This window comes from Chiloscyllium plagiosum, unplaced genomic scaffold, assembly GCF_037043375.1.
Source record: "Chiloscyllium plagiosum isolate Xiang-an unplaced genomic scaffold, Cpla_swu_hap1 HiC_scaffold_2, whole genome shotgun sequence".
In the NCBI taxonomy this organism is placed as follows: Eukaryota; Metazoa; Chordata; class Chondrichthyes; order Orectolobiformes; family Hemiscylliidae; genus Chiloscyllium; species Chiloscyllium plagiosum.
In genome coordinates this window covers 106,499,236-106,524,906 of record NW_028270140.1, presented here as the reverse complement: position 1 = coordinate 106,524,906, position 25,671 = coordinate 106,499,236, and the positions used below count along the sequence as shown (strand labels likewise).

Genomic DNA, 25,671 nt, shown 5'->3' with positions numbered 1-25,671 from the left:
TTGTGCAGATAGTCTCGGAAGCATTAGTTGTTAGATGGCTAAACCATTGAGTGTGTCCTGCCCAGATGTTGGCTCACGTTCTTTGGCTTGAATTCCCATGTGATTGGGTATAGCAGGCAGAGTGAGGGTGGAGGAACTGGGCATCTCTGGAGTGTGCTAAGAGAATAATTCAGCTGGGAGAAGGGTGTGAACTATTGGTGCCTCCTCCTCAGGAAATGGTCAAAATTTGGCATGTTAAGAATACATTCATAGTCATGGAATGGGACAGCAGCGCAATAGTTGATAATAGATTTTACTTGGTTACTGGGACTTGGAGGTTTTGGCATAATTACCTGCTCATTGTCCTCCTCCCCTGAGGCAAAGATTCTCCATAGGGAGTGAAGAGACAAATTCCAGGCACCCAACCACCTGACTTGGCTTTCTCCATCCTACTGTTTTTATTCCTGTATAGAGAGAAAGAGAGAGTGTGGGACAGCTGAGAGTAGTTGATATAATTGATTGTGCTTTTTCAGGTTGAAGAAAGATGGCGAGGTGTCCTGAGTGAGTGAGTAGGCAATGCAGAGGATATACAGGGTTAGGAGTCTGGGGGCACATTTGCTTCTCCTTGTCCACAAACAGTGTAACAAAGACATTTTTACACCTCTTACCTACTGGATTTCCTGAGGTACAGGAATTCCAGCTGTATAATAAGAATAAAAATGGAGTGAGGTGAATTGATTAATTGATTTGTTGTCATATGCGCCAAGATACAGAGAATAGTATTAGATTAGATTAGATTACTTACAGTGTGGAAACAGGCCCTTTGGCCCAACAAGTCCACACCGACCCGCCAAAGCGCAACCCACCCAGACCCATTCCCCTACATTTACCCCTTTACCTAACACTACGGGCAATTTAGCATGGCCAATTCATCTAACCGGCACATTTTTGGACTGTGGAAGGAAACCGGAGCACCCGGAGGAAACCCATGCAGACACGGGGAGAATGTGCAAACTCCACACAGACAGTCACCCGATTCTCGAATCAAACCTGGGACTCTGGTGCTGTGAGGCAGCAGTGCTAACCACTGTGCCACTGTTTTGCATTCTATACAGGCAGATCATACAATACGAAGTGTGTCAAGGAAGCAGAACAAAGTGCAGAACACAGTGTTACTGTAGGTGCAGTGAAGGTGCAAAGAAAGGGAGATCAAAATTAACAATTAAGAGATCCATTCAAAAGTCTGACAACAGCGATACATGTCTTCAAACTTTTATATATTCTGCCTGATGGAAGAGAATGTAACTGGGGTGGAGGGGTCTTTGATTATTTTCATTGCTTTCCCGAGGCTGTGTGAAGTATAGATGGAGTCAATGGATGGGAGTCTGGTTTGCATGATGAACTGGGCTATGTTCATGACTGTAGTTTCTTGCGATTGTGGGAAAAGCAGTTTCCATACCATGCTGTGATGGACCCTGATAGGATGCTTTCTATGGTGCATCTACAAAAATTGGAAAGAGTCCTGGTAGACATGCTGAATTTCGTTAGTGCCCTGAGGAAGTGGAGACGTTTTTGTGCTTTCTTGACCATCACATCAACATGGGTGGACCAGGACAGATTGTTGGTGATCATTACTGATGCTCTCGAGCATCTCCACCTCAGCAGCATTGATGCAGATGGAGTCAATGACCAACTCCTTCATTTTACTGATGTTGATGGAGAAATTGTTGTCTTTACACCATGCAGATAAGCACTTGATCTCTTTCCTGTATTTGATCTCATTGTTTTTTAAGATCCAACCTATAACTGTTGTCAGCAGCATGCCATCATCTATACACTTACTAATGAAATCTGTGACGGTGGTGGCATACTTGTTTAGGTTGGCCATTGAATATGGACCAGTCCACCAACTCTAAACAGTCTTTTAAGAGCCCTTTCATTGCCTCAGACCAACACTGCTGTACTTTCTGTATTGGGTCCTCCACTTCAATTTCTGCTTGTAAGCTGGGAGGAGGGGCACAGCATTATGATCTGATTTTCCAAAATGTAGATGTGGGATGGAGCAGTAAGCATCTTTGATGGTTGTACGGTGATGATTAAGGATGTTCAGACCTCTGGTGGGACAGGAGACGTGTTCATGGTATTTGGTAGCACATTCTTGAGATTGGCCTGGTTGAAGTCACTGGCTGTGATGAACAAGGCGTTGGGGTATTCTGTCTCGAGACTGCTTGTAGTGCTGTATACTTCGTCAAGTGCACTGTTCACTTCTGCATGGGGTGGGATGTAGACTGCTATCAAGATAGTGGAGGTGAATTCATGCGGCAAGTAGTAGGGATAGCACTTTACTTTTAGATATTCTAGGTTCGGGGAGCAGTAACCTGCCAGGGTCACTGTCTCAAAGCACCGTGAGGTATTGATTAGGAGGCAGACTCCATTGCTCCTTGCCTTGTGGTCCATTTAGTGAACTGAGAAACCCTCAGGTTGTAAGGTATAGTCAGCTGTAGCAGGACTGAGCCATGTCTATGTGAAATACAACACACAGCAGTCTCTCAATTCCCTTTGGAAGGTGAGTCCAGCTTTAGGTTCATGCCTTTTGTTCTTAACGGCTAAGATGTTTGCCAGGAGTGTGCTGGGGAGAGGGGATTTGAAACCCTGTAGTTTCAGTCTCACCTGAAGCCCAACATGTTGCCTATGTTTCCTGGGTAGTCGGTTGCTCCTAATTGATCCCAGGCATCTGTGAGGGAAGTCTGCTGCTCCAAGAAGTAAGTGTATGCTCCCGATGGAGTCTTGAGTGTTCTAGAGTCTTGTGGCCAATTCAGTATGGCCTCCTTGATGTCAGGTCACCATGGGGTCAGGTCTCGTCCCCACTGTGGTCGGGCCTCAGTTCTGGGTTTCCATGAGGAGGTCAGGAAGCCAGTAGGCCCATGGATCCCATGGGCTTGTGATTCCAGCATTGGTAGTTGAGCCACCTTGGTCGTAGTACCTTTAAACCTGAAAGTAGATTTAAGACAACATTGATAGTAATTCTGATACTTAGAATTGAAGTTTAGAGGAGTAGAACGGTTACAAGATGTGTAAGAATAAAATCTGCTGCAGATAGCTCACAAAATGTCATCACAGTCCAGTGCCACCTTTTGGTGCTCAAAGGATTTCTGTCTGCTCCCTGCTCTCACCTCCAATAACACCATAAGCGGATGGGATGAGGTGGAGTTTGAGAATTTAAAATTTCTTAGTTTCACATCACCCTTAACCTAGCCATCCTTGGAGTCCAAAAAATACCCCCTCCCGTCCGATTTCTTTTCATGTTTAATATATATTGCTCCATTTGGTGTTTTGTCTTTTTGATGTCCATGCAAGAACTGCTTAGATTAACAAATAAAAGTAATCACCAGATGTAATTGCCTTGTTCCAATTGTAGTGGTTGTAAGTCTTTAAAAAGTCCAACCACTTCATTTTTTTAAGCTTCATGTGCTTGATATTTGGAGAGATAAATGAGACTGATAAGCTTCTGTTAATACTTCCAGCTTGAAACGGTGGAGTTAGTAAACAAAGTTCCTCTTGTTACATCAGTGAGCCCCAAGCTGGGTGAACCTCTAAACATCTCACGAACAATTACACCTGACCTAGCAAATGGAGAGGTTGGATTTACCAGCAATGAAACTCTTCTTGTTTATGAACCGGAGAATTCTTCAGATAGTCAGGTATATATGGGCTTTAAATTATGGCTTCTTTCAGAAAACCAATGATGGTATGTAAGCATGCATGTATAAACTATCACTCCAATCAGCCTGTTCCATTTGGTTGAGATGTTTAATGCATCCAAATCTGAATGCAGCCTGTTCTTCGAGAATCATACGATCTTCTGGAAAGAGCAATGAAAAGGCAATATGTGGAAGAAAATCTTATATATTTCTCAGCTTCTTGCATGATTTGAAAATAGTCCAGAAAGTGAGGTGTTAATATATACATAAAAAGAATTTCTTTCTGCACTGCTTTGGAGAATTTGTGCTGACCATCTTGGATACTGTGAATGATACAGAGAAATTTAATTTGGATAATGTCAATAGATAAATGATGTGTAAAGTACAACCATGTACTAAAAAGGTTATCACTTAATTCTTGTGGTCTTTTGTTTCAGATATACATTGCTTTGCAACGTGATGGAAGTGATGGCTCTGCAGAGGTCTACTGGCATTTGAAACCTACAGGGGTTAATCATCACAGCATCACCAATGATGACCTGGGCCCAATCAATGGGTCTGTTATATTCTTGTCAGGCCAGAGCAATGCCACAATCAACATTACAATAAAAGCAGATGACTTGCCTGAAATAAATGAGACTTTAATTATCTCATTAGACCGGTATGTGTTTTTTTTTCCATGAGCACTGTTTGCTTATAATTTTAAAAAAACCTGTTACCTTGCTCATTGATTTATAAGTATGACAAATACATAGAATTAGTGATGGTTAAACTTTGGCTCAGTGGTACCATCTTGCCTCTTTTTAGAAGTTAATGGATTTAAGAGTTCAGAGCACATTATCCAACATTATATTTCATGCTGTGCTGAATGATTTTTTTTATTAGCTCATGGGTGGTGTGTGTCACTGGCAAGGTCAGCACTGCTTTCCCATCCCTATATGCCCTTGAGAAAGTGCTTTCCTTCATTTTTTTTTCCTTTTTGTCAGTGAGCCACTGCTTTGAACCACTGTGATCCATGTGAATGTACTTAGAAATATTGTAGGAGAAAGTGAGGACTGCAGTTGCTGGAGATCAGAGTCAAAAGTGTAGTGCTGGAAAAGCACAGCTGGTCAGGCAGCATCTGAGGAGCAGGAGAATTGATGTTTCGGGCATAAGCCCAAATTCGGGATTCCTGATGAAGGGCTTATGTCCGAAACCTCGATTCTCCTGTTCCTCTGATGCTGCCTGACCTGCTGTGCATTTCTAGCACTACACTCTCAACTTAGAAATATTCTGTTTAGGATGAGGAATTAAATAGAAAATGTATTGTTGCCACCTTGGGTGTCAAAAGATCTTTAGACAATATTGGATGAAAGTAGAGATGTTAACCCAGGGATACTGGATGAAAGTAGAGATGTTAACCCAGGGATATTGGATGAAAGTTGAGATGTTAACCCAGGGATATTGGATAAAAGTAGAGATGTTAACCATACTACTGATTATAAACAGTCTTGTTATTTACTTTATTGTTGTTTGTGAGGCCTAATGTGTAAATTGTCTGTCCTGTTTTCCTGTGCTATACTTCTGTGACTCAGTGCAATTCAGGGTCCTACACATTCTTTATTCAGTGTGTTATCCACCCTTGATATTCTCCATTCAGAAACATACCCAGCGCTAATTGGAAAGTCAGTCCTGCCAATGCAGCAATCAAGCTGTCAAATCTTTTGGATAGCATTGCGAATGCCTGGCCTAGCTTCATATGATGCTTGGCTGACCTGGCCATCCCCATTACTCAGTGTGGTGAGCTGAAAAGGATGGTCCACAGGAAGGACTGGGTCTAGTCCAAAGAACTTTGCTGGCTTGATTTCCTTTAGTTAAATTGCAACAACTGGATTAAGAATTTATGATATCAAGACTTGAGCTGGTCTTCTCCAATATCGAATCAGAGGTGAATGTGCTATCCAGATACATAAAGTGGTACTGGAAATAAAGGTCAACATCCCATTGCATGAAGGTGGCAGAGGCAGTTCAGAGTCCACACAGATTCGTAAAGTCCCCCAGTGCCTGTTTCAAATGTCGTCTTTTCAATGTATTGTTCAATGATGGGTAGCTGGTTATAACCATAAGCCAGATGGAGATGGCAGAAATACTTTGCACCTTTGAAAAATGGTGCTTCCTTGATCTTAGGCAGAGGGTGAGCAACCTTGTGAGTGTTTACATTGAGTGCCTGGAAATTGACATCGATCCGCAGGCTTCTGTCTTTCTTCCTCATGAGGAGAGCTGGGATGTTGTATGGATTCGACGATCCTTGGGTGATACCTTACCATAAGACTTCTGCAGATAATCCTGGACTTGCTTCCAATGATGGTAACTAGGGTCCACTAGCAAGGAATTTTTACATATCTTTAGCCACAGTGGTTTACCAGGTCACTGCAACTAATGTTATTGTCATAACTTTTACTGAAAGTTGTTCTATATTTGGTGAGAGCAGAAACAAGCCCCCTCCTCTGGCTGTTCTCCAAGTTGCCAATGTCCAACTTTAAAACAAGGTTAATGATATCTCCTCCAGTCTATCCACTCTCCACCACAGTGCTGGCAGGTTTAAAGGCAGCAATGGGTATTATGGGGGGTAAGCATCTTTAGTATTGAAATCAATAATCTGCATGCATACTGCCCTTTATTCCCTCAGTGAGAAGGGTAATTCCCAGAGTTACGCCATGTGGGAGCTCTGCCATATGTGACATGTGATTCTCTCAAGACCTGAAATTGATCATTTGGAGACAGCCGACAGGAGCCTTCACGAGCAAGTAACAAAACAGAATGATTCGTTACTACTCGAACAATCCTTGGCTCCCATAGAGGCTGCCGATCCTTGAGTGTTATGGAGCAAGGTCAAAGGCCCAACAGTTCCATCTGTTGACCTTCAAATGTGCCTTTCACAGATGTCACCATGCGAAGATGCCCACATATCTGTTTTGGAGGTGCCGATGTTGGACTGGGGTGAACAAAGTTAAAAATCATACAACACCAGGTTGTAGTCCAACATGTTTATTTGGAAGCACTAGCTTTTGAAGTGCTGCTCCTTCATCAGGTGGTTGTGTCATGTTCACATGTTCAAACCAAATACCATGGGTTCTTCATTATCCTGCCTCCAGTCCAGGAGAATTATATAATTATTCAACATCACCAGCGCTAGGGATATGGAAACTAGATGTCCCCCTTTTTCTGGCTTGAATGCATAAAATCTGTGTTGTAATTGTGTCAGGGTGCTGCTGTCCCAAAAACCCTAACCAGTACCTCAAAGATCCTCTATAGAATTCTTTGAACATCTGTACCTTTGCCCAATATTTTCTAATTGGTTTTTCTGCACAGATATTCCATCCTGAACAGTACCAGATCCCTTACGTTGAGTCCCCTGGATGGTATAACCAGCTGTGTCTTCTTAATACAGCATTCAGTCATGGATCATGAAGTGTTTCCAATTTTTCTAGCTAACTGGGAAATAGGATGTCTCACTTGGAGTATCGTTTCCTCTTTTTTTGCAGCATCATGGGAACATTCAGCAGGAGCCTGTGCTTGGGTTTGAACTTAAGATCTGATTCCCTCCACCAATATCAGAGCATCCAGTGTTCCTGGAGCAACTTTCACCTGCCTCATGGACATTGGCACTTTCAAATCCTCCACCATCCCCTCGTTTGTTGTTAGATACTTTTCAAGCTCTTCCGTCATGTCTAAATGCCTGTGCAAAAGAATCCTACACAAAGAACATGAGATTTCAACATAGCCAAAAGATCATGAAGCAGGATTTCTTTTTCCAATGGTATCAGGTCATTCCAAACCTGAAGGGAAGTTCAGGATAACCAAGGAACTATTGACAGCTTGTACGTAGAACAACACCTGTAGGTCATACAGAGGCACCTCGATTATCTGAAATTCGATTATCCGAACAAAATCGCAAGGTCTCGATGCTGGGCTAAACTGCGCTATCCAGCATTCAATTATCCAAACATTTGATTATCCAAACAAAATATTCCCCGCCTGTGTCGTTTGGATAATAAAGGTTCCTCTGTATTGGGCTGAGGAATAGTTTGTCTTCTTCACCTTCTCATCAGCCCTCCTTCTATCAAAGACATTTCTTTCCAGGGAGAGTCCATTCAACTGCTCCAACAACTCTTCCTCACCATTGCCACCTGCTGGTGGAGGTCCTGGTAAATTGTTTAACTTCTTTGCACAGTGCCTTCCATCACTGTCATCACTTTGTGCTAGAGATCCTGTCACAAACCAAACAGAACAGCTAGATTTACTAAACTGTAGTGATTGTAATGAGGTCAGCCACCTGGAATTCATAGATTATGCATTCCCTAATTGGGGCTGTTAATCTTGCCCAATCAGGGAGCCCTCACTGACAGAGATAAAAATCGGAGTATTTTAATTTTGTCTCCTTCAAAGATGTAAAAAGGAGGGCACTGTATAGACTGCAAAAAAAAAGGAGTGTCAGAGATACTGATACTCTGATAGCTGGCTCTGAATGAGGCAGTACTAAAGTCATGGAATGTTAAGGTGTAATTTATGGGTGACTTGGTGATGGATACTGGCCTCTGTAGTTATTTCATAAACCAAACTTTCATAAGGTTTATTTTGTCTATGTGCTTCATTTATAAAGTGATTTTTCTTTTTTGTGCAAAAGAAGCAAAAAACTGACAAAGCACATGTAGCTAAACCTACAGCTGCCTTTATCCATTTATATGTAGTCTGGGAGCTGGTCCTGATAACGAAGCTGCTATTTCAGGTCTCCTATTTCAGTTCCTGTTTGGTAGACTCCCTTTTCCCTTTAGCCTGTCGGCTTAATTTTAATGCAGAATATGAATTGGGTGGGTGGGACAAGAGTGAAGTGAGCCTTGCCCGTGAAAGGAGTCTTGGGTATTTTGTATGCCTGTCCTCATGTACATGCTCCAGTTTAACCACTGTCCCAGACTAGCTTGGAAATGATAGCTGCCTGATAATCAAAAGTATAATTTTGGAAACCAGGAGGCAACTTCAAGAACCAAAGGAATGGCCATCAGCACTTAAGACAGTCATGGGGAGGATATTTTTGGAGGTTTCACTGTTGGAAGGCAATAAGCCTTAGGTTTCATCGGCCTAATCTTTCATACAATCCTGTTTGTCCTCCAAGGAAACTGAAACAACATTCCTGCTGGGGCCTGTTCAGGCCTCAGCTCCTTTCTGAGCTATTTTCATGTGGTGGGAAAAGCAACAATTCCTTCCTGTTTTATTAAAATGACAGCTCAAGCATGATGATGTCATTTGAGCCCTGATCTATTTAAAAGAAAAACCTCACTAGTAACAAGTTAGTTGTATGTGTCCTCGTGTGAATCATTATCTTCCAGGAGTATATAACATAAAATTCAAATATGCAGGCAGGTCTTTCCAGCCATGGGAAACATGTTTGTGATTTCCTGACTCTGCTCCCTGTTTATCCTCTGGAGCCTGTGCTTATGTAATTCGTGTTATAGGCTACTACACCACCCTTGCTATAGTAACTGTTATTGTAGAGTATTCGATTATATGCCATTGGTATATAAATGCACGAGGATGAAAATATCAAAGTCCTGTTTTAAATGACTTATATTTCAGTATTTTCCCTCTTAGTATTTCAATTTACTTAAATAAAGCAACTCTTAATTGGATTTAGAGGTTGTGAGAGGCACCTCACTTCTATTAAGTTACAAAATTATCTATTTCAATTTCCCGCAAAAATGTGAAGAATGTGTAATTGTTCAATTACACAATATCCATAACATTGTTGATTTTATTATCATGGTTTTTTTTAGTGAGTAATAAGATGACCACCATTTGTTTGGTCACCAACCAAGCAGACTGTAGTTAATTGTGATTGACTTCTTCCTGCAGCAGTTACTTCGAGTTTGCTAACAAGCTTTGCTGTTGACACCAAATTGACAATGTAAATGAGGCACAGCAGCTGCTGCCAGCGTTGGCATGTATCACTAAAAGTCCTGTTTCCAACTCTGCCTTTCACACTCCTTTCAATTGGAACACGAGATTGAGAATGGGCTTGCTGTCAGAAGAATAGGCAACCATGTATGTTGGCAGCCAGCAAGTGCCTGCCTGAAATACACACAACTGCACCACGCAGACCACAAAGCATCTTGTGAACACTGGTGTAACGTTCTGGCAGCAGTTAAATCATCACACATTGAAGATTTGTAAAAACATTTTGAAACAGCTATCGACAGAGGGGGGAAGAAAAATTATTGCTGCAGCAAGTAGTCAGTGGACTGTCAGTGGAATTGGCAGGAAGGGAGATAGTGGGACCAAGAAGGTAGCTGGGAGCCCCACAGAGAAGATATTCAGTCACTGTCTCTCAGATGGCGAAGTTTCCTGGCAGTGGGCAGGAGACGGACTATGAGATGATCGCCTATCTACTTTAGAAGGTGGGAAACTAATATGTAAAAATGAAGGATCCATTAAGGGCCGTCTAATAGACCACCAGTATTTTGGTGACAGCAGGGCAGCTCTTTGCCATATGTAGGCAGCTGAGACTTCACAGAGGAGACCTTTCCTGTTGAGGCTGCTCAGGCGTCAGAGCATCTGCTGCTCTGTTTTAAATGGGACCAGCAAGAACACGTGGGGAGGCAAGTTTATAAGCAGCCAATTAGAAGACTGCCTGTGGAAAATCTGCCAAGCCAGTCCTTGCTCTGAAGCCAGAGCCAGCCATCAGAGTTAACAGAGCCTCTGACAATCCAGTTTCTATCTATCAGCCAGACCTCCCTGATTGACCAGATTAAAAGCCTCAGTCAGGGAACTCCTATCAAGTGAGGTCCACCTGGCTGACCTCGTTACAGCCACTACAGGTTTTGTACGTTTCTGTGGGCAAAAATTAGCAGATGATACTAGATTACATTTGATATGGTGAACTGGTTCAAAAATCAGCATCACTTAAAATCCTTCTTAAAATCATGGAAAAGTGCATTCCATAAGAAAAGAAAAGCTCATCGTTCACATTTGTACCTATTAGTGGCAAAGACAAATCTATTGAATTCAATGTCAGCAGTTACTAAATATTGCAAAAAGAAATTTGTTTGTGTACTGATTTTTTTCTAGCTATATGTGAAAATGGTGCATTTAGCAGAATAAGCACATGTTCCAAACACACAGGTGAAGAGAACTTTACATTGATGTTTATGGGTACAAGGAGAGTATGGTATTACAAAACCTAAAATAAAATTCCTGCAGCTGCTGCGGTTTGCCCAAATGCTGTGTTTAGTAATCATTATTTTTGGATTCATCTTGACATTGTGTTATGAGTCAACCTTGACACTCATTTTTTTTTATACGGTCACACTAATTCATTGAGAAATAGTGAGCTCTCTGAATACATTTTTACTCAAAACAAGTAAGATTTTTGTAGTGTGCATGTTATGCAATGTTGCACAAGGACAAAATAACCTTTTTCTTATCCTACCTTCTAAAATTATGGAAATGAAATTCATATCTCCCACCACTCTGTGTCTACAGGGTAGAGACAGAAAGGTTTGTGGTATACTTTGGGTAAGTAGAGTAAATTGTGTTGTTTAGGTTTGGCTGCCACTGTCATGATTCTCATTTATTTGATGTCTTGTGAATGCAGTATTAACACACGCATCATCTGTTGCATGTGGCATGATTAAAATGAAAGAACCTTTTGGTTCACAACATGTAAAGTGGCTTATTAGCATAGTAGGTTTGCTTCCATGGTTACTCTCCTTGTTTGGTGTCTGCTTTGGTAATTCATTAATAATTAAAGAGGAAAACAGTGCTATGAGGATCTTGAAGAAGCATTGTTTGCTCATCACAATTTTATCCCAGGTAACCTACTTTGCATTGCCATTTTGCATTTGCTTCACATGAAATTAGCCTAATGTATAAATTTACATTTGAATGGAGACAAATACTAATCAAATAGTTTACATAATGCAGTTCTGTCATTATTGATGTTGAAATCAGCGTGGCTATAGATCATACTGTTGAGACTGTTGTAGAGTTTAAAATTGAAATGGGTCAATGCTTTCTTGGTTACCATGTAAAATTGTGCACTGTCTTGATGTCTACTGATTGTTTGTGATTTGAGAATGCACCCTTACAATTTCTGAATTTTGCACGCAAGAACTAAGATTAGCATTGTGAAACCATCAATATACATTTTTATTCTACAAAATTCGTTAATAAAATTAATATACATCAAGGAACTAGAGGACACAGTTGATTGGCAAACTGGTTTTGGGACCCAAGTTTTCAATCCAATACAGTGAAGCAGTGAACATTGACTTTGTTGCTTGCAAAGGTCAAATACACAATTAGCTTTATTGGATTTCATCCGATAGCAGAAAATGTCTACAGTTTCTTGAAATAACTGGAACAGTGAATGGGGTCAATTAGTATGCTTGTTAGAATTTATTGAAGCACTAACACAGTTTACTCTCAAAAAGTAGTTGAGTTTGTGACAAATAAGGTGGCAGGAATAATTTTATTTGAAGTAGAGAATGTTGAGGTCAAATGATCATTAAGTTATTGACATTAAGATTATAAAAACTGACCAATTTTTTTGCTCCCTTTTTTCTTTGCAAAGTTACTTGGGTAGTGTCCAGGAGATTAATTCCTGAAAACACTAGAAAGGTGCACACTCTCAGATTTTGGCAGAAAGGCAACCTTGCCAAAATGTTTACTGAGGGACAGCAGTGACTTAGATAACTAATTTAAGTATTCAGCAAGGAGCAAAAACACCAGCAATCTGTGAATTATTCAGTGCAATTTACTTGAAGTGACGTGCAAAAATGACTACTATATGGTGGACATTTGGTCTTGCTGATAAACAGATGTTCTGCTACTGACTTGTTCTGATGTTGGATTCTTATACAATTCTCTGGCCCAGAAATGGCTTGAGGAGCCAGGGGACAGCATGACAAGAAGTGGCCAGGGCAGCACAGGACATTGGTAATTGTTTTTAAAAACTAATTGTTGTGAAAGAAAGGTTGAACTGCACTGACACTAGTGTGCACAGGATGTGGTGATGTCAGCAGCCCACGTGCAGGCTCATTGTGAAGTCAGTCACAGCTGACTGACATCACTGATCATGTGCAGGGACCATGGGCCATTTTGTTGGTCATTTTGCTGTTCAGAATAATTGCTCCTTTCTTAAGTGTTTGCTCATTAGAGGTTGCTACTAAGGCCAGCATTTATATAATGATTCAACAGTTAGATTTCAGGAATGCACAAATATAGGAGCTAGCATCAAGAACTATGCCAATCAAGCCTACTCCAGCATTCACAGAAACATAGGAACAGGAGTAGGCCATTCGGCTTGTCAAGCCTGCTCCACCATTCAACATCATCATGGCTGATCAAATATTTAAGTGCCCTTTTCCCATCCCATCCTCTCAGCCATGTATGCCAGTGATAATCAGAAATCTATCAATCTCTGCCTTAAATATACTTTAAAGTTTATGTGACCAGTGACATTGCTACCGATGTTTTTATCTGGGACACATGGGGTAAATGTTCTATAATCACTTCTCTCAGCAAACAATGATTTTTTACTAACTTTTCCAATTACTTATTGTACCTTCATGCTAACTTTGTGATTCATGCATGGAACACCCAGATTGTTCTACATCTCTGAGCTCTGCAAATTCTCACAAAATTGATAATATACTTTTTATTATTCCTGCTAAAATTGAGAATTTCACATTTTCCTACATTATACTTCATTTCCCAGATTTTCCCCCACTAACTTCACTTATCTATCCTCTTGTGCTCTGTGGGGTATTCAAACCAAGGCTCCCAGAACATTAGAATGGGGCTCTGGATTATCAATCCAGTGGCATTACTACTATGCCATCACCTCCATAGTATCTGTATTTATATTTTAGCCAGTGTGTGGGTAAATCCCACAAGTTACTCTTAATTTGGCTACTTATTGAGAAATCTCACAGATAATGTAGTATCGAAACAATGGTTTAATTATTGCATGTAGCAACTAAAATAAGACATCTCAAGTTAATTAGTTCAACCTCACAACCTAATTTGGCTATTAGCCCTTGATTAATGATGGAATCTGGCCAGGATTTCACCAACAGTGGTCTGTCTCTGGAAGTATCCAGGGTTTAAGCCTTGTTCTTCAAAGTTCTGTTACTGACTTGTTCTGGTGTTGGATTCTTACACAGTTTTTTTCTTTCAAGTTTGTAGTGTGATTTTATTTGTGATTCAGAAGATTCTTTCAGTCCCAACAATGATTACTCTTTCTGGAGACCTCAAGTCTGTTGCTTGCCTTCTTATCAGAAGTAGCTCTTCTGTTCCTTGTTACATTCAGAGTTAGCTGTCTGTTTAAAATGCAGCTTTTCCTGCAATTAACCCAGTACTTCATTAACTTTTCACAAGACTTAATTGCCCATTTGTCACGGGGTAGCATGTTACCAAGCAGGTGTTATCTCCTGTCTACCGGGAAACAGATTGTTTATGTTGTTCTTTCCATATGGCTTTTAATTCCTTCTTTATAACAGTGCCTCCTTGTCTCTTTCATCTTGAGAAACAGTCTATTCCAGCAAGAGTAATTGCTGATTCTTTCAATCCATGAGCAGTTATTAAAGTTGTGAGGCTTACATCGTTACACTAGTTTTCTCTTGTAACTTAACTTTACACTTGTTGAATTTTTTGTCATCCTTTGCTGCGTTTTATATTCTGTACAATCTTATGACCCGCCATCCATTTTTGTGCCGTGAAATGCTTTTGCTTTCAATCTGAGACTATCTGTAACTTGTAAGGAAATTGTGGATGGCAAGCATTCAGAATGGATGAAATATGTTTATGTAAAGTAATATCATAGCTCAGCATAAACTGGAGAGTGAAGATGACATGATAAGAAAGGGTGTAATATGGACAATCAAAGACATTAGTGGTCTGACAGCATGGTGCTCTGCTAGACTTTGGTACGCTAGACAAATCTGTCAAAAGTGATATGCTGAACTTTCCAACGACTCCGTTGCTGTCCTCCCATTATTCCAACTCATTCAAATTTCAGCAGCTCATCATCCTATGTCTCACTCATGTTTCTCCTGGTCTATAAGGAGTGCTGGAAAGGCTACTGATTTTTTCTTGTGGTCACTTCTGCCTCACTGCAGCTGCCAGTTTTCCTCAGGTGGGAGTCTCAGTCAGTCACAGTTCAATCTGTAAGACATGATACATCTGATTATTTTAGCCTAGTTAAGTACTTAAACTATTAACCAGCCTCCGAGGAGCAGGCTGACTGCTTGTAAAACTTGGTGGCTGTTGAGTTAAAGTTTGCTTCCCAATGTGCTCAAAAATTTAACTCCCTCTGTCCACAGCCTATCCCACCTGCTTGTCCAGGTTAAAACTCTGCCCTGTATTTCTATGTAGATTTGGATGAGGTGGCAATAAAGGCCATAAAGGTCAGTTTATCTGATCTGTCACTGCCCCTCTAATATAACTTGTTGATGTTAGAATTTCTTTGTTGATTTGAGCACAATGTTGGCATCAAAATGACTAAAGTGAAAATTATGCTCTATAATGTGAATGTTGATTTGAATCATGGGTTGGTTATTACGTGCATTGCCAAGTGTTTTTCAGGGGTTTGCATGTAAAATAGAATGAGGCGCCCAGCCCATCATCTTCCTACACACTGACAAGCTCACTCCTATAATAAATGGCAGGCAGGTCACAAAATTGACAGTTTGCCCATGATTCAGTCTCTCAAAATTACCCTGCACACACCATAATACTGCTGGAATTCCCTAAAGGGAATAGGCAGCCCCTTATTTTTAAATGTTTTAAAGCTATTTTCAGAGTTGCCATGTATGCACTGGGGTCACCCTTTGAAGGTGGTAGCTCCCTTTGTTTCTTCCTGCATGGATCACTCATTCCCAATCCCTCAGCTCAAAGAATCCACCCCATCAATGGCCCTTATTTATTCCAGATAGGGGTTCCTTTGGGCCTTTTTTCTGGCATTGGTTGCTGGTTCTGGTAGTGCCCACTATTGAGATCTGGCACCTCTGGAACTGTTAGTGCTATCAGTCAATCTGATTGGCACCAACTCCAGAGGGTGGGATCTCCTGCCACTGAGAAGCAGCATTCCCATTATGTGCTGATTTGGCACATTATGACTGTGGGATGGCCTTGTTCTGAATCCATTGTCTGTACACAAACTTACATCTGGAGTGGGCTTTGCTGTGCATTCCCTTGTTCTGTATTGCATGGTTTGTGTTTTCCCATGGTATATGATAGTATATTAATAAGTTAATCATTCATGTAATAATTCTATGTACCTGTAAGTTAAATATGTTTGGTACTGTAATCTGTATGCATAAGTTTATTTTTGTTATTTAATAATTAGATTAAGTGGGCGGCATGGTGGCACAGTGGTTAGCACTGCTGCCTCACAGCGCCAGAGACCCGGGTTCATTTCCCGCCTCAGGCGACTCTCTGTGTGGAGTTTGCATGTTCTCCCTTTGTCTGCATGGATTTCCTCTGGGTGCTCCGGTTTCCTCCCACAGTCCAAAAATGTGCAGGTTAGGTGAATTGGCCAAGTTAAATTGCCTGTAAGTTTAGGGGAATGGGTCTGGGTGGGTTTCGCTTTGGCGGGTCGGTGTGGACTTGTTGGGCCGAAGGGCCTGTTTCCACACTGTAAATAATCTAATCAGATTACTTATAGTGTGGAAACAAGTCCTTATGGCCCAACAAGTCCACATCGAACCTTTGAAGAGCAACGCACCCAAACCCATTCCCTGACATTTATCCCTTCACCTAACACTATGGGCAATTTAGCATGGTCAATTCACCTAACCTGCACATTTTTGGACTGTAGGAAGAAACCGGAGCACCTGGAGGAAACCCACGCAGACCCGGGGAGAACGAGCAAAGTCCACACAGACAGTTGTCTGAGGTGGGAATTGAATCCGGGTCTCTGACGCTGTGAGGCAGCAGTGCTATCCACTGTGCTATCTGTGCCACCATGCTTTTGATTTTAGTCGAATAATGGCAGCACCAGAACAAATTTTATATGACTACAGTTGGTTGTGTTCTATTGGAAAAAAAATTCTAACTTGCTTCAAAAATGTGATTTCTCTCAACATTGTACTTGGTTTTGATTTTGTGCACATTAGTTAGCAAGTATTTTTGTTAAATAGTATGCTCTATTTGGATGCATGTGAACCTGAAGCAAATACAGTTTTTGACTTTATCTTTCATTTGCAGAACTAACTCTGAAAACCAGATCTTGAAATCAGGATTTACCAGTCGAAAGATAATTATTTTACAAAATGATGACCCAGGTGGTGTATTTGAATTCTCCCCGCAAACGAGAGGACCATATTTTGTCAATGTAAGTCGAGATGGATGGTGTTCAAAATGAATAGTTCTATGGAAAATTATAAATAAAGTACAGCTTTATTTGATTCCCTAGGAATCAGGTTTCTTCATATCATAGGCTATTGATGTGTTTACATTTTCCTAGCTTTAAAAGGATACATTCATGAATAATATGACTTCACCTGGAAGTTTCATCTTGCCATCAAATGGGGAAGGGGGTCAAAACAAAATGGAATTTTACTATGCAGCTATAATTAAAAATATATGTATAATCAAGTTTACAATTTATAGCACTGACTAATAAATTATACTTAACATATTAACATTTTATTACTTAAACAAAGTGTTACAAGTAAGGGTCCCCAAGTTGTTCCAATTCTTGGTGAGATATTCGTAAATGCTTGTCCTCCAGGTGAGGCAAGATGAACATGCTCCTCTTTATCCAACCTCCCGCTCGCTTGATCCTAATGAAGTTAGCTTAAAAAGGATCTTTCCTGTGTGGTTATCATTACCCAACACAAGTCCATTTTTATTTCAAAAAGAACCAATTTAACCAGGCTTCCTTGAATTAAAGTTAAGAGTGAGTTTATTTGCTACTAATAGATGTGAAAAGATATGCAGAGAAGTAAGTCCAAAAAGGTAAAATAAAAAAAACATATTTTTGGCATGTTCATAATGAATAGATTATGAAATATTACAGCTGTTAAAATGGCCGATCCTGGTATTGCTGACTTTGGTAGTGAAATAGTTGTTTCCAGACATTTAGTTCTGCAGTTAGCCGTGAGGGGTTTGAGCAGTTTCTTTCAACAGGTTTATTTCAAAGTTCAAGCTTTCAGAGCACTGCTTGTACTTCAAAATAAACCTGTTGGACTATATCTGGTGTTGTGTGATTTTTAACTTTTGTCCACCCAAGTTCTACACCAGCACCTCCACATCATGTCTTTCAACAATGGCTTTGTTAACAAATTTCAGCAGTTGGAGAGAGACTTTATTTCATTTTATCTGCACACACAGAGCTAAGCTGTGTCCTTGAATAGCACACTTTTATACAGCATATCTCGAACCACAAGGTAGTACACTAGCATTCCAGTATTCTTCAGCATACTGGGACTAGGGATTGCTGTGGTTTCTTAACTCTCTTTCTTCACAATACTTGGAAGAGTAAAACACAAATTCTTTTGCCCAGAACTACCTTTTCTCAACTCATCATTATCCACAGTCTGTGACATAAATGAGAAGAGATCACAGTTCAGTATTTTGAAGTGTTGCTATCTGATATTCCTCTGACACTCTTCTGGGTGTGACATTTCATGATGCTTCTTGGGGCTCAGTGTAATCCACATGAATTTTCCCATGTTGCCACTGAATTTACATTCTCGGGCATCTTTTGGCTTGTATGTAATTTATTTGAAGTGAAACGCATGTTGTACTTATACTTTCAATGCATCCATAAGTAATTTGGGGTTATGATCCATTTCATGACAATAGACGTTCTTTGCAGAGTACAGGATTGGAGAACAGATACTCCTAATGTTAAGTGGTTGCAATGAGGGGCAGATAGAGCGAACTCTTTTTTTCAACAATTTGTAGGAAGTTCTATTGTCAAGAATAATCATTTCTTTAAAATGAAGCCTGACAGATGAAAGTGTGTTGTTTCTCTGTCAGCGATCCACTCTGAGAGCCTTGTCTCGTGGAAGGGAGCTATGTCAGCTTTTAGCCTGTCAAGTTAATTATAGCTGTCCCGCACGTGTCATCAACCAGCTGAAAGCTGTCTCTCAGTTCTACACACATATTTTTGACTTTTCAACTTACCAGTCAAAGAGTTGGCATCTTCTTTCTCTTAATTCATTTTGTCTGTTTTCTAGTCTGTTTAATTCCACTCACTAGTTGATGGTTTTTGATTCAAAGAGATTTACAAATCTCGCACATTTGCAGTCTTAAGCAATCTAATTTCTGAAGCAAAAACAAATATTGCTGAAAAAGCTCAGTAGGTCTGGCATTACCTGTGGAGAGAAATCAGAGTTAACGTTTCTAGCCAAATGACTCACTAGTTTCTGTAATCTTTGAGGTAGTTCTATTTAAAATTTAAAATACCATGATTTCCTCAGATACTTTTATAGTTAATATTTTGATATTGGTATTCTTTGTGGAAAAATTGCTATTTGTAAAATTGTATACCATAAACTAATTAAAATTAAAATAAATAATGGCAGCTAAATTTGAGTCTGCACTTCACCATGTGTTAGCCTTATTACCATGATCTTCATTAAGCATAAAGACCTACAGGGTCTGCTGGTCCAGTGTGGTCAAGGAAAACCTTACGAGTCTCATGTCCAGTAAAAGAGATTATTTTTCTGGACATGAAGTCGCTTATTACATGTTACAGAGTCATAGAGTCATAGAGATGTACAGCATGGAAACAGACCCTTCGGTCCAACCTGTCCATGCCGACCAGATATCTCCGCCCAATCTAGTCCCACCTGCCAGCACCCGGCCCGTATCCCTCCAAACCCTTCCTATTCATATACCCATCCAAATGGCTCTTAAATGTTGTAATTGAACCAGCCTCCACCACATCCTCTGGCAGCTTATTCCATACATATACCACACTCTGCATGGAAAAGTTGCCCCTTAGGTCTCTTTTATATCTTTCCCCTCTCACCATAAACCTATGCCCTCTAGTTCTGGACTCCCTGATCCCAGGGAAAAGACTTTATCTATTTATCCTATCCATGCCCCTCATAATTTTGTAGACCTCTATAAGGTCACCCCTCAGCCTCCGACACTCCAGGGAAAACAGCCCCAGCCTGTTCAGCCTCTCCCTATAGCTCAAATCCTCCAACCCTGGCAACACCTTTGTAAATCTTTTCTGAACCCTTTCAAGTTTCACAACATCTTTCCGATAGGAAGGAGACCAGAATTGCACGCAATATTCCAACAGTGGCCTAACCAATGTCCTGTACAGCTGCAACATGACCTCTCAACTCCTGCACTCAATACTCTTGACCAATAAAGGCAAGCATACCAAACGCCTTCTTCACTATCCTATCTACCTGCGACCCTACTTTCAAGGAGCTATGAACCTGCACTCCAAGGTCTCTTTGTTTAGCAACACTCCCTAGTGTATAAGTCCTGCTAAGATTTGCTTTCCCAAAATGCAGCACCTCGCATTTATCTGAATTAAACTCCATCTGCCACTTCTCAGCCTATTGGCTCATCTGGTCCAGATCCTGTTGTAATCTGAGGTAATCGTCTTCACTGTCCACTAACCTCCAATTTTGGTGTCATCTGCAAACTTACTAATTGTACCTCTTATGCTCGCATCCAAATCATTAATATAAACGACAAAAAGTAGAGGACCCAGCACTGATCCTTGTGGCACTCCACTGATCACAGGCCTCCAGTCTGAAAAACAACCCTCCACCACCAGCCTCTGTGTTCTACCTTTGAGCCAGTTCTGTATCCAAATGGCAAATTCTCCCTGTATTCCATGAGATCTAACCTTGCTAATCAGTCTCCCATGGGGAACCTTGTCGAACACCTTACTGAAGTCCATATAGATCATATCTACTGCTCTGCCCTCATCAATCTTCTTTGTTACTTCTTCAAAAAACTCAATCAAGTTTGTGAGACATGATTTCCCACACACAAAGCCATGTTGACTATTCCTAATCAGTCCTTGCCTTTCCAAATACATGTACATCCTGTCCCTCAGGATTCCCTCCAACAATTTGCCCACCACTGAGGTCAGGCTCCCTGGTCTATAGTTCCCTGGCTTGTCTTTACCGCACTTCTTAAACAGTGGCACCATGTTTGCCAACCTTCAGTCTTCCAGCACCTCACCTGTGACTATCGATGATACAAATATCTCAGCAAGAGACCCAGCAATCACTTCTCTAGCTTCCCGCAGAGTTCTCGGGTACACCTGATCAGGTCCTAATTTCAGGTTACTTCATGTTGTTGCACATATTATGGGCTGAATTGTATAGGTCGTGGTGACTCAGTGGTTAGCAGTGCTGCCTCACCACATTAGGGACCTTGGTCCGATTCCACCCTCGGGTGACTGTGCAAACTCCACTCAGACATTCTCCCTGTGTCTGCATGGTTTACCCTGGGCTCTTTGGTTTCCTGCCATGGACCAAGGATGTGCAGATTAGGTGGATTGCCTATAGTGTTCTGGGATGTGCAGGCTACATGGGTTAGCCATGGGAAATGCAAATTTACAGGGGTAGGCGGAGTGGGATGCTTTTCAGAGTGTCAGTATGGATTTGATGGGCTGAACGGCCTGCTTCCACCCTGTAGGGATTCTATGACTTGTGCTTTGGTTCTATGACTTGTTTGGCAGAATTGGCTTAGAAGTCCACTGAGGCATAACTTGATGCTGAGATCAACTTGTCCCATCTCTTTCCATTAGTGGCTTATCAACATTCCCACTGGGCCATGAATAATTACCAATTGATGGTGATTAACAACATGTCGCATTAATATTCAGGTTGCGATTTGACCAAACTTGCCCGTAATAACTCAAGAGGTCTGACTGGAAAGGAACATCATTTATTGTTGAACACCAAAATAGAGCCACTACCCATGGCATCCATAGGCTAGTCCCAGTCTGTGACGGATAGTTCTGAATTGAATTCACTTTATTGTCACATGTACTCAAATGAGTTCAGTGAAAAGTTTAGAAGTCACCACTTATAGCGGCATCGAAGGTACAAAGATACCTAGGTACAGCTCCTTCAGTTACAAGCTTAGTTACAGTGTAACAATGTCACACGGTGCCATCTTAGGTACAGAGTACGTAGGTACAAGCCTTAGTTAGAGAATAGAGAAATGAGAAAATAAAAGTTACATTACAGTTATACACAGTATAACCATATGTTAGAAAAACAAGAAGCAAAGTTAAAACGACAAACATCACAGTCTCTCTCCGAGTGCTCTCCTCAGCAGATCAGAACTGGGGGCCTCCACGTCGTCTGACTGCTGGCTGCTGCCATGCTCCGCACTGGGCCGCTGATGCCGTTTCACACCGGACCCATTGGTTGCTGGCGTCCTGGCTTCAGACGCTGGGAGTTGGAGGCCAGGGCTGGGTGTCCAAGGCTGAGAGAAAGGAAGAAAAGAGGGAGGAGAAAAGAAAAAAGAACAGGTGGAGTAGATGAGTCCTGGATGGAACATCCTGCTTAGCTACCATCTTACTGTAAGTCCCATTCCTGGGTCTGCTTTATAAAGGGCTCAGGTGATGAGTTCCAGAGGGGCAGGCCATTACCTGTTACAACAGAATTCATCATTAAAAATCACACAAAACAAACTATAGTCCAGCTAGTGTTTTCAAATAAACTTGTTGGACTATAACCTAGTGTTGTGTGATTTTTAACTTTTCCCACCCCAGTTCAACACTGGCTTCTCCACGTTAAGTAACTCGCTCCACTGGAAGATTAATTGGTGATTCCACATGGCTTAGTAGTGGTTACACATTGCACAACTAACTAGATATTGGGAAACCTAAAATGGAAAGTAGAGCAGGTAGAACTTGCCATTTGCTCCAAACAACCTGCATGTTGGATACTGGATATCAGCATCTAAGGGAACGCTGCATGGGCATTGCCCATGTGTATCCCACATCCACAGACATTGGCATCTGACACCTGACAGCCTTTTAGAACCCTCATGACACGGCTCTGATCCATTTACAGGATGCTTCTGCACCACTGTGCTGTACCTCAGGCTGCAATGACATTGTCATGACAATTATCATTGTAATGCTGCCGCAAGGACACTATACGCTCAGGCTCACCTGATTCAGCTTATGGACTGGGGCAGGCTGCATTTTTGAGCTGTTTGGTTGCTTCCTAGCAATTACTCATTCTGAGCTTATTGGATGCTTGTATAATGCCAGCCTTGCATTGCCTAGCTTTTTTTGCACTTTGTCCCCTCAGCCAGATATCCCAGGCTAATATTATTTCTGTCTAGTTGTGCCACATAGCGCAACTGCAAAACCAGGATGTTTGTCAATCAAGTCTGGGGGTCCTGACACCATGTCAAGGGCAGCCTCTGATACCAGCCCAGGCCTGCTCAGGATAGTCAGAATCATAAGAGATGAGGATCTAAATGTTAGGCACTAAACCACCCATATTGGCTCTTATTGCCCTTTTGAGGGTTTTTTTTCCTCTTGGAATGAGAGAGTGGCAAGTATTACAGAAGATGAATGTTGGTGGCACAGCTGTTCCTATTAATGCAGTTGGTGAGTTGTCCCAAATGAGTGATTAGGAAGTGCAAAAGGCATGCAGGGTTATTGGGTTGAGGTGGCTGCGAGCGAGTGGGGAAGATGTTGCAGGCAGTAATGAGCATGGTAGAGCATGAGTGTTGGTGGGAGGTGGGTATAGTAGGAGAGACTGAGTGAGTATGAGGTGTCAGAGAGAAGATGATGGCACTCATGCTGACAGAGTGGAGAAGGCCATTGATTTTCATTATGGACATTCCTCTAGGTGGCTGAGACTGCTTTAACTCGAGTAGCGAGCTTGGAGCTGGTTGACATGGTTTAGTGTTGTGGACTGCTGGTCTTGGGGGAAGAGGACATTCTGCTTGTACATCATCCTATCCAGCAATACCTCCAGATCCCTGCCTATAAAACGGGATGCAGATTTTCCCTGTCTGCCATGTCTGAGGCAAATATGAGAAACTGTGCAGGTCAGCTCCAGTCTGGTGCATAACAATCTTTCAAAGATGACATTGGGGTTGGAGAGGAGGGTATTCATCAATATGTTGATAGAATGTGATAATAATGTGAATAATTCCTCTTGTTGTCATTTGTTTATTGCAAAAGGCCATGGTAGTTTTTCTTTAGGTGTGATTTGCTCATTTTTGTGGTTCTTGATTTTAATAAATCTAAAATATTTCCTTTCTTAGGAAGGTATTGCCTTTGAACTAAAGATTGTCCGATATCGTGGGACACTTCTGAAGCAATTCTTGCGCTATGTTGTGGAACCAAAAACATCATTTGAGTTTTATGGGAATACAGGAGTATTGGAATTTGATCCTGGGGAAAGGGAAATAGCAATAACATTGCTAGCAAGAGAAGATAATGTACCTGAGGTAAGGCTTTGGGTACTGCAGATTCATCATGTCTCAGAATGTTAAAATAAAATCTTTAGAGTATAAATATGATGTTGGTTAGAATTGTGAAGGTAAATATTGCCACAGGATATTGTGCTATTCATGTGAACAGTTTCCTTGAAATCATGAATTTCTTAAAGGCATTTAAGATTGATTAGTTTTATTGTATACAGATCTAGCTGTGTTTGAAATTAAAACCAAGGGAAAGTGTAAATATTTTTCATGTGCTTGGAGAAGCAGTGATAGGCTGTATTACCATTTTGAAGAAAATGTTAAGATACAGTAACTAATTTTAGTGAAACATTTGAAATTCTGTTCCCTTTCAATAGTAAGACATTTCTGCCAGCAAGAAAACTTCTATTTGACACTTTCTGTTGCAATCAGAAAATTTTGCAAATGGAGACAACATTTACTTAAACTGGCCAGTTCCATTTCCCGGGGTTCTTAACACCTTAAGAACATCATTGTCAGATCTTTAAAAACTATAGAGTTACATATGCAAATTTATGATCGATGTTATTTAATCAGCACCAATTGACTTCCTGCATAGATTCCTCCGCAGTCTGGGAACGTTATGTCTGCAAAAACATTCAGTGCTGTCCGTAATCCGATATCTCCCCACCTTTTTTATAGGGGGTTGATGGATTGACCTTTGCAAATGCATGTTTTAGTTTACACATTAACTGATGTAGAAAAGCTTTCTTCTTGCTTGAGGCTTCTTTATTTTGTATCTGTCCTTTTGCAATGTTTGTTCAGCCTTTCAGTATTCTACCCTGCGGTAAACTTGAGGCTATTCAAAAGCTCAAGTCCACTTCACCCAATTACTGACTTTGTGATCTGAAGTTTTAAAATTCTCTCTCTCAAATTCCTCCACGATCGTAACCTTTTTGTCAGATCCTTCCCTCCTATAAAGTTTCAGCTGTAAAACACTTGCTCCTCCAATTCTGATTTCTTGAACATTACTGATTTTAAACATGTAATTGGTAGCTGTTCCATTGGCTGTCAAGTTCTTAAGATCTCAAATTTTCCACTTTACATTGTCTGTCTGCCTGTCTTCCTTTTTTGAAGAAAGTCTTTAAAATCTATTTATTTAATTGAATCAACCTGAATAGTTCTCATGTGTCACAGAGTGCCATTCTTGGATAATACTTTTGTCGAAAGTGCAACATAAATGCCAATTATTGTTTATATCAGCTTCCAATGAAAACACATTAAAAGCAGATTAATGTGTGTTATTTACCTTTGTATAATATGTTCACTTATTCTTAGCTGGATGAACAATATTCTGCCATAATCAGCAGCCACAGTTTTCCACCAAGTAAATTAGGAACTGCTACACAGATCAATATCACAGTGTTGAAGAATGATGATCCTCATGGCGTGATGCAGTTCATCACTCAGGAATTTACTAAAACTATAAATGAAAGCAAGGGAGATACCATATACAGAGGTAAAAATAATTTTAATAATTAATAATTTGATATCATTTTCCAGTTGGATAGAGTCATGATGTTGTATATTT

General features: G+C 40.8%; 1 protein-coding gene across 2 annotated transcripts in view; it reads left to right on the top strand.

Moving 5' to 3' along the window:
- adgrv1 (adhesion G protein-coupled receptor V1) overlaps window positions 1–25,671 on the top strand; it is a 571,861-nt gene that overhangs the window by 53,695 nt on the left and 492,495 nt on the right. Inside the window, exons 10-15 of one of the 2 annotated variants that reach the window (XM_043709105.2) lie at window positions 3,504–3,680; window positions 4,118–4,341; window positions 11,196–11,228; window positions 16,923–17,049; window positions 23,943–24,128; window positions 25,419–25,599. In XM_043709105.2, coding sequence (XP_043565040.2) covers window positions 3,504–3,680; window positions 4,118–4,341; window positions 11,196–11,228; window positions 16,923–17,049; window positions 23,943–24,128; window positions 25,419–25,599 — 928 coding nt within the window. The remainder of the gene's footprint in view (window positions 1–3,503; window positions 3,681–4,117; window positions 4,342–11,195; window positions 11,229–16,922; window positions 17,050–23,942; window positions 24,129–25,418; window positions 25,600–25,671) is intronic. The other variant, XM_043709113.2, reaches the window with a different exon arrangement.